The 16,816-nt window shown below is 40.6% G+C and overlaps 1 protein-coding gene across 14 annotated transcripts in view; it reads left to right on the top strand.

The window, feature by feature from the left end:
• The window catches only part of LTBP1 (latent transforming growth factor beta binding protein 1), a 444,991-nt gene that overhangs the window by 324,909 nt on the left and 103,266 nt on the right, over positions 1–16,816 (top strand). For all 14 annotated transcript variants that reach the window (XM_038006776.2, XM_038006775.2, XM_038006780.2 and 11 more), the window contains one exon: positions 11,243–11,365. In XM_038006776.2, the coding sequence (XP_037862704.1) occupies positions 11,243–11,365 (123 nt within the window). The remainder of the gene's footprint in view (positions 1–11,242; positions 11,366–16,816) is intronic.

Below are 16,816 nucleotides of genomic sequence, written 5' to 3' on the forward strand. Positions count from 1 at the left end.
TAAGGTCTACAGGAAGGAAGAGAGATGGGGAGCAAAACACTTAAAAAGAGAGAAGAAGCCTAAGAAGCATCTACCACAGACAAGTAGAATTAGGTAACACACGCACACAAATTTTCAACAGAAGTAGCAAAGGTAGTGCTTTAGGCACTGAGGAAGATACAGTAATAAATTTGCTTTGATTCTAATTACCTGTGCTGTAGTTAGCTTTCCCCCTTAATGGTTTTCATTTGTGTCTACCATGCTGTCTTTTCCCCTAAAATCTGAACTCTTTTCCACTCCATACCAGAACTCTGAATATGTGAGTTAAAATTTTCATTCATTCATTCCTTCTTTCGTTTCTCCCTCAAATGCTGAAGAACTTGCTATAGGCTATGCACGGTGGCCCATGCCTGTAACCCCAGAACTTTGGAAGGCCGAGACACAAGGATCACTTGAGGCCAGGAGTTTGACACCAGCCTGGGCAGCATAGCAAGACCTCATCCCTACAGAATGTTAAAAAACTTACCTGGGCTTGGTGGTGTGTGCCTGTAATCTCAGCTACTTGGAGGCTGAGGTGGGAGGATCGCTTGAGTCCAGGAGTTCGAGGTTTCAGTGAGCTATGATTGTGCCACTGCTCTCCAACCTGGAGGACAGTGAGACCCTGTGTCTGAAATATGAAACAAAAGGCAAAACCTACTGTATATCCCAAGAGTTGTACTAAGTTCTGGGATGTATTGAGAGGATGACCCCTTCCTTTTGGTACGTACTGTCTGGTGGGGGAGACTGACGTGCACTCAAACATCTCATAGATAAATGCAAACTCACAGATGAGACAAGCACTAGAAAGGAGGGTTCTATGATGCTGTGAGAGCAAATGATAGAATGAGCTGCCCTTAGGAAAATTCTTGAGTTGAGGTTCAACTGGTGAGGGGGTAGGAGGGAGAACTTTTCAGGCACAGTAAACAGCATATGCCAGGGGTTCGTGGAAGAAGAAGAGAGCAGAAGGCCAGTGTAGCTGAAGGCCAGAGAACACGGGAAGATTTGCTGCAAGATGAGATGACAGACCACTGAATAATTTAAAGCCCTCTTAGTCCTGTTAAAACTGGCGGTCTTCATTCTCATAGCCCTGGGAAGACATTTAGGTGTTTTAATGGAGGTTGCAGAAGCACTGTCAGTTTTAAAGCTTTAGTCTCATCACCAAGCAGCATCAGCTCAGACTCTCTAGCTGGTACGGAGAGCTCCGTGTCCTGAGCCCCAACCCAAGAGTCTCTGCTGATGGAGTTGTGAGATGTAGATCTTTGAAGAAAAGATTTTTATTCATTAGTTGTTTATTTGGTAGCCAATTGTTTATGTAACTGGTGCTGGCCAGAAAGTATTAATACATAGGGTTTTAGTTTTCCCATTTGGCATAAATTTCATAGTTGCCTATCATGGTTCCATGTGTATTCTCATTTTCACATCCTGATAAATAATCCAGGAGCAGAGCCTGAAGTCTACCTTAAATAACTACAATTCATAATAGTAGTATAAACACAGCCCTGATTCATGAATTTATTAGTGGAATGTGACTGACCAAATTGGCAAGTGATTGTTCTTCAATATAAATAATACGAAATGAATTATTGTACCTACATGTGCATATGTATATATATAAACTTTAGTGACAGAAGCACAGCACCTCATTTAAAACTAATTGTACTTTTGTCAACCAGATGAGTAGAATCATAAGCAGAAATATTAGATCACTGCATTTCTCAATTCAGCCAAAGTCCCACATTTAGCCCCCTGTTTTGTTTTTGCATTGCTGAGGTCATGTATTTCCTGTTGTTAAATGGAGGCAGTGTCCTTTATCTTTCTGCTTTGGGTAAATTTTAGGCTCTGCATAATCTACAGATGAAGCCACTCCCCCAAGGTTTAATTGCAGTTCCATCCATTGTTCATATTGGACTTGCAGCTCTTCTAAATTTCTCCTGAGGGCCTTTGCAGGTTATACTGAAATAGATTTTCCATCTTAATTTTTTATAGTAATAGAGCTTTCAAGTGTTGAGAAGTTGACTGTGACAAAAAGCAGATATCGCAGCATGCCTTTCTACTTACATTGAGCCAATGGGTGGGTTGGAGTTTTCTGCTAAACCCTGACCATGTTCATGACTGCCCAGCCATAGCTTTGTACTTCTGGTACTCTAACATACCTTTCAGAAGGCGCAGTCTTGTCTTAAGCCTAGTTTTGAGTTAAGCTCAACACTAACGTAACTTGATATATATTCATTCATTTAACAAATACGGAGTGTCTACCATGTGCTAGGTATTTTTCCAGAATCCTGGGAACTGAGAGTGACTAAAATAGGCTGGGCACAGTGGCTCATGACTGGGAGGCCAAGGCGGGGCAGATCATGAGGTCAAGAGATTGAGACCATCCTGGCCAACATGGCGAAACCTCCTCTCTACTAAAAGTACAAAAATTAGCTGGGTGTGGTAGCATGCACCTATAGTCCCAGCTACTCAAGAGGGTGAGGCAGGAGAATTGCTTGAACCTGGGAGGCAGAGGTTGCAGTGAGCTGAGATTGCGCCACTGCACTTCAGCATGGTGACAGAGCAAGACTCCATCTCAAAAAAAAAAAAGAGAGTGAATAAAAAAAAGTTTCTACCTCCATTTTAGTTATACTCTGGTGCTTACATTGTGCTTACAAATAAACACAAGCAAGTACAATATATGAGATGTCAGATGTGGTGCATGACGTGAAGAAAAGTAGAGAAAAAGATTCGGAGTCTTTAGAGATCCCATGGTGGTCAGGATAGTCAAATACTAAGTTATTAACATGCTGTTCCTGGCTAGTCATTTGTTTTGCCTCTGTTACCTGTGATTATATCCTCTCAGTTCCGATATTTTATTATATACTGGTGAAATTTTTTGCCCCAATTTTTAATGACAATTCTCTGTGATAACATTAAAGACTCTAAAAATTTCTTGTAATCACATCATTTTGGTGAAAAATCCTACATTTGGCATTTGTTAGTTGCCATCTGTAGAGATGATATCTATCTCACAGGGCTGCGGTGTGTTCTGTAAATCTTAGTATCTTTTTTTCTACAACTCTCTCACTGAGTACATGTTTTTACATTGTTATAATCAAACATGTACAATGTTTTATATAACATTTCTTAAATTTGGCATTATGCTTATAGTTGTTTTCTAAACTCATCTATCTTCATGTTGATTTGCCTCTCTTTCTATTGAATGACTTCATTAAGCATTACTATTCAACCCCTATATTCTGCAGGGATTTTATACCACTTCGACTTTCTGCTTCTTTCACAGACTAAATGATGAACTTGGTGAAACCATTAATGGCCTCTTTGTATTCATGCCATGTAAGCTGGATCTTACTGATTGATGCTTCTCTTGATTTATAAATTAGAGCAGAAATTGTTTTGGGCAGAAGTAGGCAAAATGTTAGCAGGTGTTGTCTGAGGGACTACATTTTTTCCCTAGTGTTTAGCTCAGGTCATACAATCCCTCATCCTCAATAGTTTATTATCCACTTCAAATATCTATCATTGCAGACTCTACCTAACACACATCATCGCTAATGCTTTTTGGCAACTCTTGTTGGCTCTTCTGTTAATGTAGCTTCTTCTTTCAAGTCGTGGATTTCATTCTTCTCTTGAGAGTCACGTTCGTCATTCAGCACTGTATTCCTTGGACCTGACATTCAGCCTGGAGTTGCTGCCCACTCGATCCCCACCTTTAATGACTATTTCATCACTCTGGGTTCTGGCCAGTTCCAAATGGCTGTTTCAACCAGGTCCTTTCTTAAGGGAAGCCAGCCTGTCAGGTACTCAATTTACAGGTTCTTCTTGACTTGTGGAGAGCTGGCCTGTTTCAAACCCGATGAGAGCCATCCCCCAAGGAAACTCTCTAATATTTAATTATTTAAAGATACATTTGATATTGCTAATGTAGAGATCTTAGTTCCCTGAATTTAGACAGAGTTTGGGTTGCATGACCTCTCTGAAGCTTAGTTTTATTATCTCTAAAATGGGGTTGAAATACTTACTTTTTAAGGTTTATTGCCAGAATGAAATAAGCAATTGAAGCACTTAGGCATCTGACAGACACGTGGCAGAACCCCATCCATACTACAACCCTTCTTCCCCCAACTATTACTCTCCTCTGTACTGCTCTCAAACATAAGAGGTGCAGTAATAACTGATACTTGGTAAATTATCAAATTATCACATTCTTTTTTTTTTTTTTTTTTTTTTTTTTGAGTTGGAGTCCTATTCTTGTTGCCCAGGCTGGAGTGCAATGGCATGATCTCGGCTCACTGCAACCTCTGCCTCCAGGGGTCAAGCAATTCTCCTGCTTCAACCTCCCAAGTAGCTGGGATTACAGGTGCCCGCCATCACACTTGGCTAATTTTTGTATTTTTAGTAGAGATGGGGTTTCACCATGTTGGTCAGGCTAGCCTCGAACTCCTGACCTCAGGAGATCCACCCACCTCAGCCTCCCAAAGTGCTCAGATTACAGGCGTAAGCCACCGTGCCCGGGTCACATTCTTTTATATAACTATATTCTCTTTGACTTTTTGGAGCTCATGTCATATAGTTTTTTAATTCTTCCTATATCATTGGAGCATTCCTTTTTTTTTTTTTTTTTTTTTTTTTGAGACGCAGTCTCCCTCTGTCGCCCAGGCTGGAGTGCAATGGCATGATCTCGGATCACTGCAACCTCCACCTCCCGGGTTCAAGTGATCCTCCTGCCTCAGCCTCCTGAGTAGCTGGAATTACAGGCATGTGCCATCATGCCTAGCTAATTTTTGTATTTTTAGTAGAGACGGGGTTTCACCATGTTGGTCAGGCTGTTCTTGAACTCCTGACCTCGTGATCCACCCGCCTTGGCCTCCCAAAGTGCTGGGATTACAGGTGTGAGCCACCGCTCCTGGCCTTTTGGAGCATTCTCTTATGAATGTAAATAATTTTGTGGTTTCTGTTGGATATCTCCCATCCAAATACTAACTGGACCCACCCTGCCTAGCTTCCAAGGTCAGACTAGATCGGGCACGTTCAGGGTCATATGTCTGTTGACTCCTTCCAACTTCTTAGTGTTCTTACTTGGCTGGAATATACTTCTTGGGAGCCATGATACTTCTCTGTAGGGTCATTAGTGATTCATAACAAATGTTTAGGCATCTATAATAATGCTGCTGTTTCCTTTCCTGTACTTTATTGTCTCTGCTCACCTTCACAAGGCAGAATATGCCACCTATTGGGTATATACAGTTAGCCTTTGGGGGTTTATTATTTGTAGTTCAGTTCGTGATAGATCTTGTGACCTGGTAACACAAATTTCTAAGATTTTGCCAGTGTAATCTTTCTTTTTTAATCCCTGATTAAGTTGAGAATGACTTTCTGACTCCCATTTAAGCTCTCTGAATGTGGGTCTTGGTTATTTGAAGAATTTAGTATAATTCAATCTGCTTGGCAACTGATTAGCTACAGTCTTAACCAAGACCTGGCACAGAGAACTTGAAGAATAAACTTGGACAGAAAACACGGAGAACTCATTGTTCTAGAAGTTCTTTTCACACTAGGATTTATTTTCAGATTTGAAGATTCACTGTTAACTTTCATGGCTTATATGAATATTCATAGACTAAGCTGAAATTGAAGACTTGATACAGCAGGTATTTGTTTTACAGAAGATTGCAACTGAGTACAGCATGTACCTTTTTCATAGTTTATGTGCAAACATTAGCCTTATCCCTAAATTATTGTATGGTAAAGGATGCTTCTGATCAATCACTGAGCTATTTATTGAGCTGTTGTCTACGTATCTATATGCCAGAGAAGATTGGCAATTATGAAAATAACAACAAAAAACAAACTTTTGAAACCAGGGAGCATGGTTTGTGGGAACATTAATTATTATAACAAAATCCTTCTCATTATATAGTTTATGAAGGTTTTGACATGATGGCATCATTTGATCCTCACGGTAGTCATCTCTGTAGTAAAAGTGTGAAATTGGAAGTAAGCCCAAACAAGTGAATGGGCTTACTAAAGGTTATAGGCAATAAATATCAGAACCAGGATGTGATCCTTGATCTTTTGTCTCTAAATCCAGTGTTTTGTTCTGTACAATGTCTCATGTACCCTTCGTGTACACATAAGAAAACTAAAGAACAAAACAATATAACAAAGACAATAAGGAAAATAAAAGAGCGTAGAAAGGAGAAAGCCACATGGGCTGGAATCATCCCTTGCAAGCAGCAATAAAAATGGCTCGGGGATTCTAGAGTTTGAGATGGCAAGTCTGCACCATACGTAGTGAGTTCTGCTAAAAGATAAAATGTTCCTTTGGAAAGGTGAGGTAGGGAGCCAATAATATGGTGGGATTAGTGATTGGATTTTTCTGAGATCATCCTTGGCTCTTTATGTAGGATGTACACAGCATTTATTGGTTCTTCTCCAGTTCTGAAAGGCAGTGATGATTCTTTGAGGATTATGTAACAAATGTTTGTCAGCAGCTCTGCTGCTACTACCACATATTTTAACTTCATCAAAATTGACAGAGGGGGTGTGAGATTCTGAGGATCTCCTATACCTCAAGTGCAGTTGAGGTGGTTTCATCACACTGACCGGACCAACATCTGTCTCTCATTTTGCCGTGCTTGCTTTTCTGCCAAATATGTTCTCCCATCTTCTTTAGTATAAAAGATTATGTGTGAAGAATAGTTGAGGAATCGCTGGAGTAATGGACACATTTGGGGTAGGGGGTAATCCTGTGTTTTCATGTAGCTATAGTGCTAGAATAAGGTGCTTTATCCCTATCTCAAGTGGTTCTCACTCTCTGAAGCCTGTATTGGTGATTAAGGAACAAACTTGAGTTTGGATAGCCTTAGAGAAATAATTGGCTATGTTGACATATTCATCTCTTTGAAAGTACAGAAAGTAATACAGGTAAATTATTGCTCTGGGACAAATTCTAGCCAACCCCAAGCAGTTGCTACATAAAATGTAAGTGAGCACAGGTTGGGGAGAACATGACTGGGTGACATCTGAATACCCTCTGTACATGGTGAGTTATGCCCACCAGGGAGGGGCTTGAGACAGTCTGGTATGTTCCCAGGATATTAGGAAGGGAAATTTTTAAAAGTTTCTTCACCTAGATGAATTACACCCCAAGGCAATGAGACGATGAGCCAGGTGGGATTACTGGCCAGCTGGGAGTCATCTCTGTGAAATTGTGGAGAATTGACAGTTACCAGAGGATGCGGAGAGAGTAATGTTATAATTTCCCCCCCGAAAGAAAAGAAGCTGGAGGCTGGGCCCGGTGGCTCATGCCGGTAATCCCAGCACTTTGGGAGGCCAAGGCGGGCAGATCACAAGGTCAGGAGATCGAGACCATCCAGCTAACATGGTCTCTAGTAAACCCCCTCTCTAGTAAAAATACAAAAAATTAGCTGGGTGTGGTAACAGGCACCTGTAGTCGCAGCTACTCAGGAGGCTGAGGCAGGAGAATGGCGTGAACACGGGAGGTGGAGCTTGCAGCGAGCCGAGATGGTGCCACTACACTCCAGCCTGGGTGACACAGTGAGACTCCATCTCAAAAAAAAAAAAAAAAAAAAAATTTTTGGGTGTGGAGACAGGGGCTTGCTGTAGTGGCCAGACTGGTCTCAAACTCTTGTCCTCAAGCAGTCCTCCCACCTCAGCCTCCTGAGTTTCTAGGATTACAGGCAAGAGCCACCATACCTGGCTAGAACCAATTTTTCTATCAACACTGTTTTTTATGGTGTTTCCTAACAGATAAAGCACAAAGGCCTATTAAACTCATGTATATGTGCTGGAAGAATTTGGGTAATACGAATATTCTGTAAGACCATATCTTAGAGTAAGACAAATTTTGAGCTCCACCATGAAAACCAGAGGCATAATCACCTCCCTCTGCTGCAGGGATAGGACAACCATGGGGTGGGTGGCAGGATGGGTAAGGACCACCCTCCTTCATAACCCGTTTTGTGTTGCTGTAACAGAACACCTTGAGACTAGGTCATATATGAAGAAGAGAGGTTTATTTATTTAGCCCATGGTTCTGCAGACTGGCAAATTCAAGATCGGTTGGCCACTTCTGGTGAGGGCCTTATACTGCGTCTTAATATGCTCGTAAACTGGGAGGTGAAGCAAGCGCATGCAAAGAGAGCGAAACACAGAGGCAACCTGACTTTATAACAATCCCCTCTCTTGGGAACGATTTCATTCCCACGAGAACTAACCCGGTCTTGAGAGAAAGACATTCATCTATCTTAATGAACTAATCACCCCTTAAAAGCACCACTTCCCTATGCCGCCACCTTGACAACCAAGCCTCAACATGAGTTTTAGCAGGGACAAACCCTTTTCAAAGCATAGCACTTCTTATGGCATTGATGGGAGATCTTCCAAGGGTTGGAGGCTAGAACGGTGGGGGCCAAGGCTTCTGCTGTCATTACACCCAGGGCCCTACAAGTTTGTGTCCTTGACTAAACTGAAGAACACTGAAAGCCATTGAAGGTTTTTAAAGTAGAGGAGCCAACACCATTTATCAGATTTGTATTTTAGAAAAAGGTTTATTCTGTCTGCAAGCTGAATAATGGATGAGAGAAGCCAAGTCTTAGAAAAGAAATGAAAAGACTATGGCAGTAACTCAGGTGAGAAAGAATGAAAGTAGGTGATTTGAGAGAGATTTGAAAGGCAGATTGGTATTCCTGGGCAATAAACAATGAGAGGAAAGAGGGAGAGTAAAAGTAAGGACTCTAGAAGGTATAACTCCCAGGTTTCTGACTTGGGCATTTGAGTAGATAACAGTACTAGATATTGGTATGGAAAATAACATAAAGAAAAGACAGGGGAGGGGTCAGTTTTGGCCATAAAGACTCAGAGGTACCTGGAGGACATCAAGGAGATGTCCAGTACACTGACCAGCTGGATGCATGGTTCTGCAGTTTAGGAGAGAAATCTGGGCTAACGACACAATGCTGAATTAATTTTACACCATCTGCGTCCACCAAGTGGTTTGATGTGTGGCTGCTCTCTGGAGACCTTCCTTCTTTGTAGAGATTCTTCAGTGATATTTTATTGTCTTGCTGTTTTTTCAGGAGCATAGTTTCATTAAGATCATGTACTTTCCATTCAAACTGTTTTATCTACGGTGATTGGCTTGACAGAATTCTGGTTCCATGCAATTATGTCTATAATAAGTAAAAGAAAGAATAAACACATCAGGCTACCCTAGATATTTCAAGGCATTCTGCTTCATCATTAATCATGAGTAGCCTAGAAAAATAGAATTTTTATAAGTGTCTCCTAAATGGTAATCTGCACTGTCTGTTGATTTACTTTACCTAGAGAAAGTATGGTCCTAGAAATTGATTTTGCTGTTACGTTCTACAGCCTTATAAATCACTTTCCCTGGTGCATGAATAATTAAAGAGAGCAATCCATACATTTCTGAACTTGCTAACATTTTTGAAACAAAACCAGATACTAAACATGACATTTTCCTGTTGCTGTCTGGAATCGCTATGCCTGGTGTCTAGGCTCATTCCCATTATTTACTTTGGCTCCAATGCTTGGCTGCTTCTTTCAAGTTGTTTGCCTTCAGTGTTTACAGAAGTGGATTCCCACAACCAAGGAAAGGGTGGTTAATGAGTCAGTCTGGAAGTGCTATTTTTGTTGTCGTGGACTAGAGTCAGTTCACCATAATTAGTGATATTTTGTGAAAGCAACACAGAGCACCTAGGCGATGCCATTTCCTTGGCTCTTCTCAATATGCTCAGGAAACACACCCAGGTGCACACTCACAGATATGTTTGCCATGTTTTAGTACACCTCCATTTCTGCATTCCATTGTAAGAAAGAATCCAGTCTTAATGCAATGCAAATGCATGCAATCTAGACTCTGGATTGCTGAAGATTAGGTTTGTATTGTCAGTGTGCTTGTGACTGCCTTAAGAGAAAACTTTACTGCTTTTGTGGTGTAGTGAGCACTGAAAAGTGAAATGGATGCTGTCACATGTCTTTTCCTCCTCGTTTGCCTGCCTTATGTTTAAGATGCTTTGATTATGTTATAGACCCCTGTAAGATTAAGCCTAAATTGTGACGTTGTATGTATAGTTTTAGCATTTTGTGATTCAAGTTTTTCCTCTTTAAGTTTTTGCTTGTTGATACCTCCCTAGTGTCTGTCACTGTGACATACAGTGGACCTACCCAGGCCCATTCAAATGGAGCACAGAACTTACATACTTATTTTTGAAAAATAGTTATATATAGTAGGAACTTAATATTTTTTAATGAAATAAATTGTAGATGATTTTCAATATAAATGCTGTGTTAGCAAATAATAAAAACAAACCCCAACTCATGCGTTCTCTCTTTCTTTAACTGTTTCTATCACTAGATTTAACTTTGCCTGTGACGGAAACTTACAGTCAGGTTAAAAGGACAGGCTTGGGTTCAAATCTTAGAATCACCCTTTTCTATGTGGTCTCGGGCTGGTTACTGAACTTCTTTAAGCTTCAGTTCCTTCCTCCATAAAATGATTGGCCCATACGAATTTTGTTCGAGTTAAATGAGATGGTGTATGTAAAGCTTTTAATGCCCACATGTAGCAAGTGCTTGATAAAGATTAGGTGCTGTTATCATCTACCTCTTCAGCCTGTACCCTACCTTCAGACTGCCCAGTAGGTTTGTATTTGTCCCTTAGCTTACTTAGTTTTTATCATATGAATTCAGTGCCATTTTAGAGCTTTTTATTAGACTCTTTTTTACCTTTCTGTTAAAACTTCCCTGTGATTTCTCTGGGTCATGAGTCATATCTTTTGCTTTTGTAAACTCTCCCATCCTACTGAATTCATCAGTTTCCAAAATAGACCTCAACCCGTCTTTGGTTCTTTGGAAAATTCTTTCTTGTAGACACGTTGCGCTAAATCTCCCCTCTCTTCCTTCCTCCCCCCTACAACAAGCCATCTTTACTTCTTGAATTTACTCATAGAGCATATTTGGTTCTGAGTTACTTTCAGAAGGTAAGTTAATGTATAGAACCGTCATCCATTTAGCTCACAACAAGCTGCTTTTTCTCTTGTGGGCTAATTTGAAAGTTTATCTTTAAGAATCTGCCTGGTCTTCTGAAGGTCTACTGTTTCCATTTCTAACCAAATCTAACTTTATCCATGTTTTCTTTTTCTTCTTTTTTTGTTCTTTCCATTACGCAACATTCTTCAAGATGTGGACGAGTGCCTGGAACCAAACGTCTGCACAAATGGTGATTGTTCCAACCTTGAAGGCTCCTACATGTGTTCATGCCACAAAGGCTATACCCGGACTCCGGACCACAAGCACTGTAAAGGTAAATACTGCCATCAAGTTTCCTATTTTTACTTAAACTTCATTTAAAGATAGATTAGCGCAATTAGCCTTAGAAAAAGGAACCCTGCTACCTGTGTTTATTTTGACCGAGTGACTCAGAGCACATATTGGTTGGCTTGGCTGAAAGTGGCTCCTGACTGTGGTTAAATACAGAGCATATCTATTTACATGAAGGGAAACAATGTATTTTTGCAGAGTGTCTGTAAGCCACAGATCTGTTCATCTAAATTGTTTTTCTCATTATAAAAGCAATTCACACAGTTGCACAACTCTGTGAATATATTAAAAACCATTGAATTGTACATTTTAAATAGAATTGTATAGCATGTGAATTATTTCTGAATAAAGTTGATATTAAAAAAACCAATATACACTCATTTTAGAAAATTTAGCAAATACAGAGAGAGAAAAAGTAAGAATCTCACATAATCTCATTAATAAATATTCATATTTCATGGATATTGTAAAAAAAAGATGTTCTATGTAGAATTTTATATCTTGCTTTTTGCCACTTAATAGTATACCTCCCATAAGCATTTTACATTCCATTCATAACTTTTTTTCAAATGTTATTTTTAGAGGCTGTGCAATATTCTAGAATATTGCCATATCACAATTTTCAACTTCTCATTAGTGAGCAAAACTGGTACAGGTCTCTTTTTTTTTTTTTTTTTTTTGAGCTGAAGTCTCACTCTGTTGCCCAGGCTGGAGTGCAGTGGCGCGATCTCGGCTCACTGCAACCTCCACCTCCCAAGTTCAAGTGATTCTCCTGCCTCAGCCTCCCGAGTAGCTGGGATTACAGGCACCCACCACCACGCCTGACTAATTTTTGTTTGTTTGTTTGTTTTTGGTGTTTTTTTGAGATGCAATCTTGCTCTCCCCCCGCAGGCTGGAGTGCTGTGGCGCGATCTCGACTCACTGCAATCTCCACCTCCTGAGTTCTAGCGATTCTCCTGCCTCAGCCTCCTGAGTAGCTGGGATTACAGGTGCCTCCCACCATGCCCAGCTAATTTTTGTATTTTTAGTAGAGACGGGGTTTCACCATGTTAGGTAGGCTGGTCTTGAATACCTGACCTCGGGTGATCTGCCCACCTCGGCCTCCCAAATTGCTGAGATTACAGGCGTGGGCCACTGCATCCGGCCAGGTCTCTTTTAAAAATAAACTTTTGTCTGAACTTTAGAATTATTTCCTTATTCATAAAAGTGGAATTATGGTTATTGGGTAAAATGTTTTGGTTTTTTTTTTTTTTTTTTTGAGTTGGAGTCTCGCTCTGTCACCCAGACTGGAGTGCAGTGGCCGGATCTCAGCTCACTGCAAGCTCCGCCTCCCGGGTTCATGCCATTCTCCTGCCTCAGCCTCCCGAGTAGCTGGGACTACAGGCGCCCGCCACCTCGCCCGGCTAGTTTTTTGTATTTTTTAGCAGAGACGGGGTTTCGCCGTGTTAGCCAGGATGGTCTCAATCTCCTGACCTCGTGATCCGCCCGTCTCGGCCTCCCAAAGTGCTGGGATTACAGGCTTGAGCCACTGCGCCCAGCCTTTTTTTTATATATATATACAGAGTCCCACTCTGTCACCCAGGCTTTAGTGCAGTGGTGCAATCTCGGCTCACTGCAACCTCTGCCTCCCAGGTTCAAGCGATTCTCCTGCCTCAGCCTCCCAAGTAGCTGGGACTACAGGCTCCCACCATCATGCCTGGCTAATTTTTGTATTTTTAGTAGAAACGAGGTTTCACCATATTGTCCAGGCTGGTCTCGAACTCCTGACCTTGTGATCTGCCCGCATCAGCCTCCCAAAGTGCTGGGATTACAGGCGTGAGCCACCCCGCCCAGCAAAAATGTTCTGAATTTTTTTTTTACTATTTGGTTTTGTTTTTGTTTTTTTAATTGGCATATAATAATTGTCCATATTGTACATATTTATAGGGTACAGAGTGATATTTTGATACATATATTGTATCGTGGTCTTTTTACTATTTTTACAGGAAAACATTCTCATTTCAAATATATATTTATTTTAATTCTAAAAAGGTTTAATATTTGTTTTATATGCTCATTCCCTTTAGCAATTCTCTGAACACTTCTAATTTTTAAACATTTATTTTATATACTTATTTAACATTTATATTTCTTTTTAAAATTTCCATTAATATCATTTCTCATTTGTCAGGCTTTTTATTCTTTGAATCAATGTATATGAACTCTTTTTATATGTAATACATATATAAATGTATGTACACATGGCCGGGCATAGCACTTTGGGAGGCCCAAGACAGGTGGATCACCTGAAGTCAGGAGTTCGAGACCAGCTTGGCCAACATGGCGAAACCCTGTCTCTACTAAAAATACAAAAATTAGCCGGGCTTGGTGGCATGCGCCTGTAATCCAAGCTACTCAGGAGACTGAGGCACAAGAATCACTTGAACCCAAGAAGCAGAGGTTGCAGTGAGCTGAGATCATGCCACTGCACTCCATCCTGAGTGACAGAGCAAGACTCAAACTAGAGTCTCAATGATGATAATAATAATAATAAATGTATGTACATTACGTATACATTTTTGGTGGTACACTCTTGTAATTTCTCTAAGTCTTTCCTAATTTTTCTTTTTAAGATTTTAAAAAATTTTTTTCTTATGGTCAAATCTGTGGAGGTTTTTCTTTTCTGCTTACTTTTACATCTAAAAGTGTGTTCTAGCAAAGGGCAAAAGAGAAAATAAGTACAAATGTTCTTCTTAAGTTTCTTGATGTAAGTGAAGGATCTAGGGTGATAATTAATTTCTCACTATGGTAGGCACCCTGGTATCCTGTAAGAATTGAGGCCTCTTCCACTGGCAGTAGGGAACGTGCAGGCATCTGAATTTGATGCCTTGCTCCCGTAATATAGCAGAGCAACGGTGGATCTTGGCCACTCCTAGTGGAACATCTAACGTAGGCACACCTCCATTTCTCCTGGTCCCTTCTCTTTTGGCTCACATTCACAGTTTCCTACTGACTTCTTAAGCCAGGCATCTCCTCAGACCAAATTAAATACGAGAAGCATCTGAAAGGTATTATTTCTTCCCCCATACAGCGGATCAGTGGTGAATGAGGATCTCAAGCCTTAGGAGTCATGGTTCATCTTTGATTGCTATATCTAGTTTATTTTCATATCCTGCCATTTTATCTTCTTTCATCCTAATCTGCCTAATTTTTTTAATCTGCTTGTTGATAAAAACTCTTGTAATCTGTCCTCCTCCTTCATATTCCAAACTTAGTTGTCACAGTCGCATTCTCTGACCGATCCAAATCAATGTCACAACCGCCCTGTGAAGATTCTGTGCTGATTTGGACCCAAGTACTTATTCAAGATTATCCTGCCTTTCATATTCATCTTCTTCCTCACTGCTTACCTGATGTGGCTCTTCCAGTGGTTCATGGTATGACCTTGGGTGAATAATCTCAGGTTTCCAGACATTGTGTCATCCCTAAAATTAGAGAATCGGACTCTCTAATGGGATGCTCAAAGTAGGCACATGTTGAATGAATGACTCACTACCACTGTCTTGCTCTTGGCCATTGCCATCCCAGCTGAGCCTGGGAAAGATTGGTTGGGGAGACAAGACAACTAATGGCTATCTAATATCCAGGATTATATTATATATTAAAGTCTAGTATTTAGTTTTTTTTTAAGGCAGTATATCAGATCCTAGTCCTGATGCATAGAAGCTGTGTGAGCTTGGATAAGTTATGGTATCTTACTTCACTAAGCCTTACTTTTTCTCATCTACAAATAAAAGGGAACAATAATGGTACCTGTTAAGAGTTGATATGAGGATTGCATGAAGTAATACAGGGACAGAGATTACGTAGAGAGAATGAATTAATGCAGGGGCAGAGCATGACATGGTGGTGGTGGTGTTTGCTAAATGAGAGGCATAAACAAAGTTTTGTTAAAGCCAAAAAGTGTGTGGCTAACTCTGCTTGTGTGCTTCTGGGAAAGCTTCACAAAGGTATTGCTATTTGAACTTGGTCTTGAAGTATTGAATACAAAGGGGAGTAAAACTTGGCAGGCAGAGGAAATAACACATGCCAAAGCTTAGAGGTGAGAAAGGGCTATTACTTCCACTTGGCATTTAACCTTGCCCTCTACTCTCATTGCAGTCTGGAATGCATTAACTCATTCTTCCCACTTGATCTCTGTCCCTGTATTATTTCATGCAATCCTCATATCAGCTCTAGGAGGAAGCATTATTGTTCCCCCTGCTCCTTTTTTTTCTTTTTTTCTTTTTTTTTTTTTTTTTAGCAGATGAGAAAGCTCACACAGCTTCTACATGTCAGAGCTAGGATCTGATGTACTGCCTTATTTATTGAGATGGAGTCTCACTATGTCGCCCAGGCTGGAATGCAATGGCGCAATCTCAGCTCATTGCAACCTCTGCCTCCCGGGTTCAAGCGATTCTCCTGCTTCAGCCTCCCGGGTTGCTGGGACTACAGGCACGTGCCACCACACCTGGCTAATTTTTGTATTTTTAGTAGAGATGGGGTTTCACCATGTTAGCCAGGATGGTCTCCTGACCTTGTGATCCACCCACTTCAGCCTCCCAAAGTGCTGGGATTATAAGCATGAGCCACCATGCCCGGCCTTGTCACTAAACTCGAGACTTTATTTGGATTTCACAAGTTTTCCAATCACATCCTCTTTCTGTTCCAGGATCCAGTCCAGGATACTACATTGCATTTACTTGTCTCCCTAATGAATCTTTCCCTAGTTTTCGTGATCTTATCTGTCTTAAAGAGTATAGGCCAGAATCCTGTAGCTTTTCCCCACTCTGGATCCGTCTGATGTTTTTCTCATGATTAAACTGGGGTCATGGGTTTTTGGGAAGAAGAACACAGAGTTGAAAGGCTCTGGTCATCACATAATGTCAGGTGTACATTCACATGTCAGGGATGTGTGATATTCTTGGCACAAAAGAAAGAAGACATTTGTCTGGCATGCGTATTTTATTAGAAAGCTTTCTTTTGGCTCAGAAATGTTATCCCTCATTAGAAAATAAAAATATTTTTATCCCTAGAATTAATCTATCTTTGTTCCCTTTGGTCATTTTAAAGACCCAAAGATCACCTTGTTCAAGATCACTGTGTTGCCTCAAGTTATTCCAAGTGTATGTGTCATTACTTGTCATGAATTACTCCTGACATTCTTAGCAACATAAATGAGTCAGTTATGTAAGATGTCTGGCATACCCTGACAGTCCTTGGAATGGAGGGTCTATCTCTGCTGCAGACATCTTCACATGGGACTGCGTAATTTGTTGTCTTCTATGAGAAAGTCAAAAAGAGTCCAAAGCACTAAAAATGTTGTCAGATGTTATGTGAGACATCCAGCCAGCTACGAGAGCTATTGTTGGTCTTCAGTTCGTGAACTGACATCCCAAGTATTTTATAGAATGTG

The sequence above is a fragment of the Chlorocebus sabaeus genome, chromosome 14, assembly GCF_047675955.1.
Source record: "Chlorocebus sabaeus isolate Y175 chromosome 14, mChlSab1.0.hap1, whole genome shotgun sequence".
Lineage (NCBI taxonomy): Eukaryota > Metazoa > Chordata > Mammalia > Primates > Cercopithecidae > Chlorocebus > Chlorocebus sabaeus.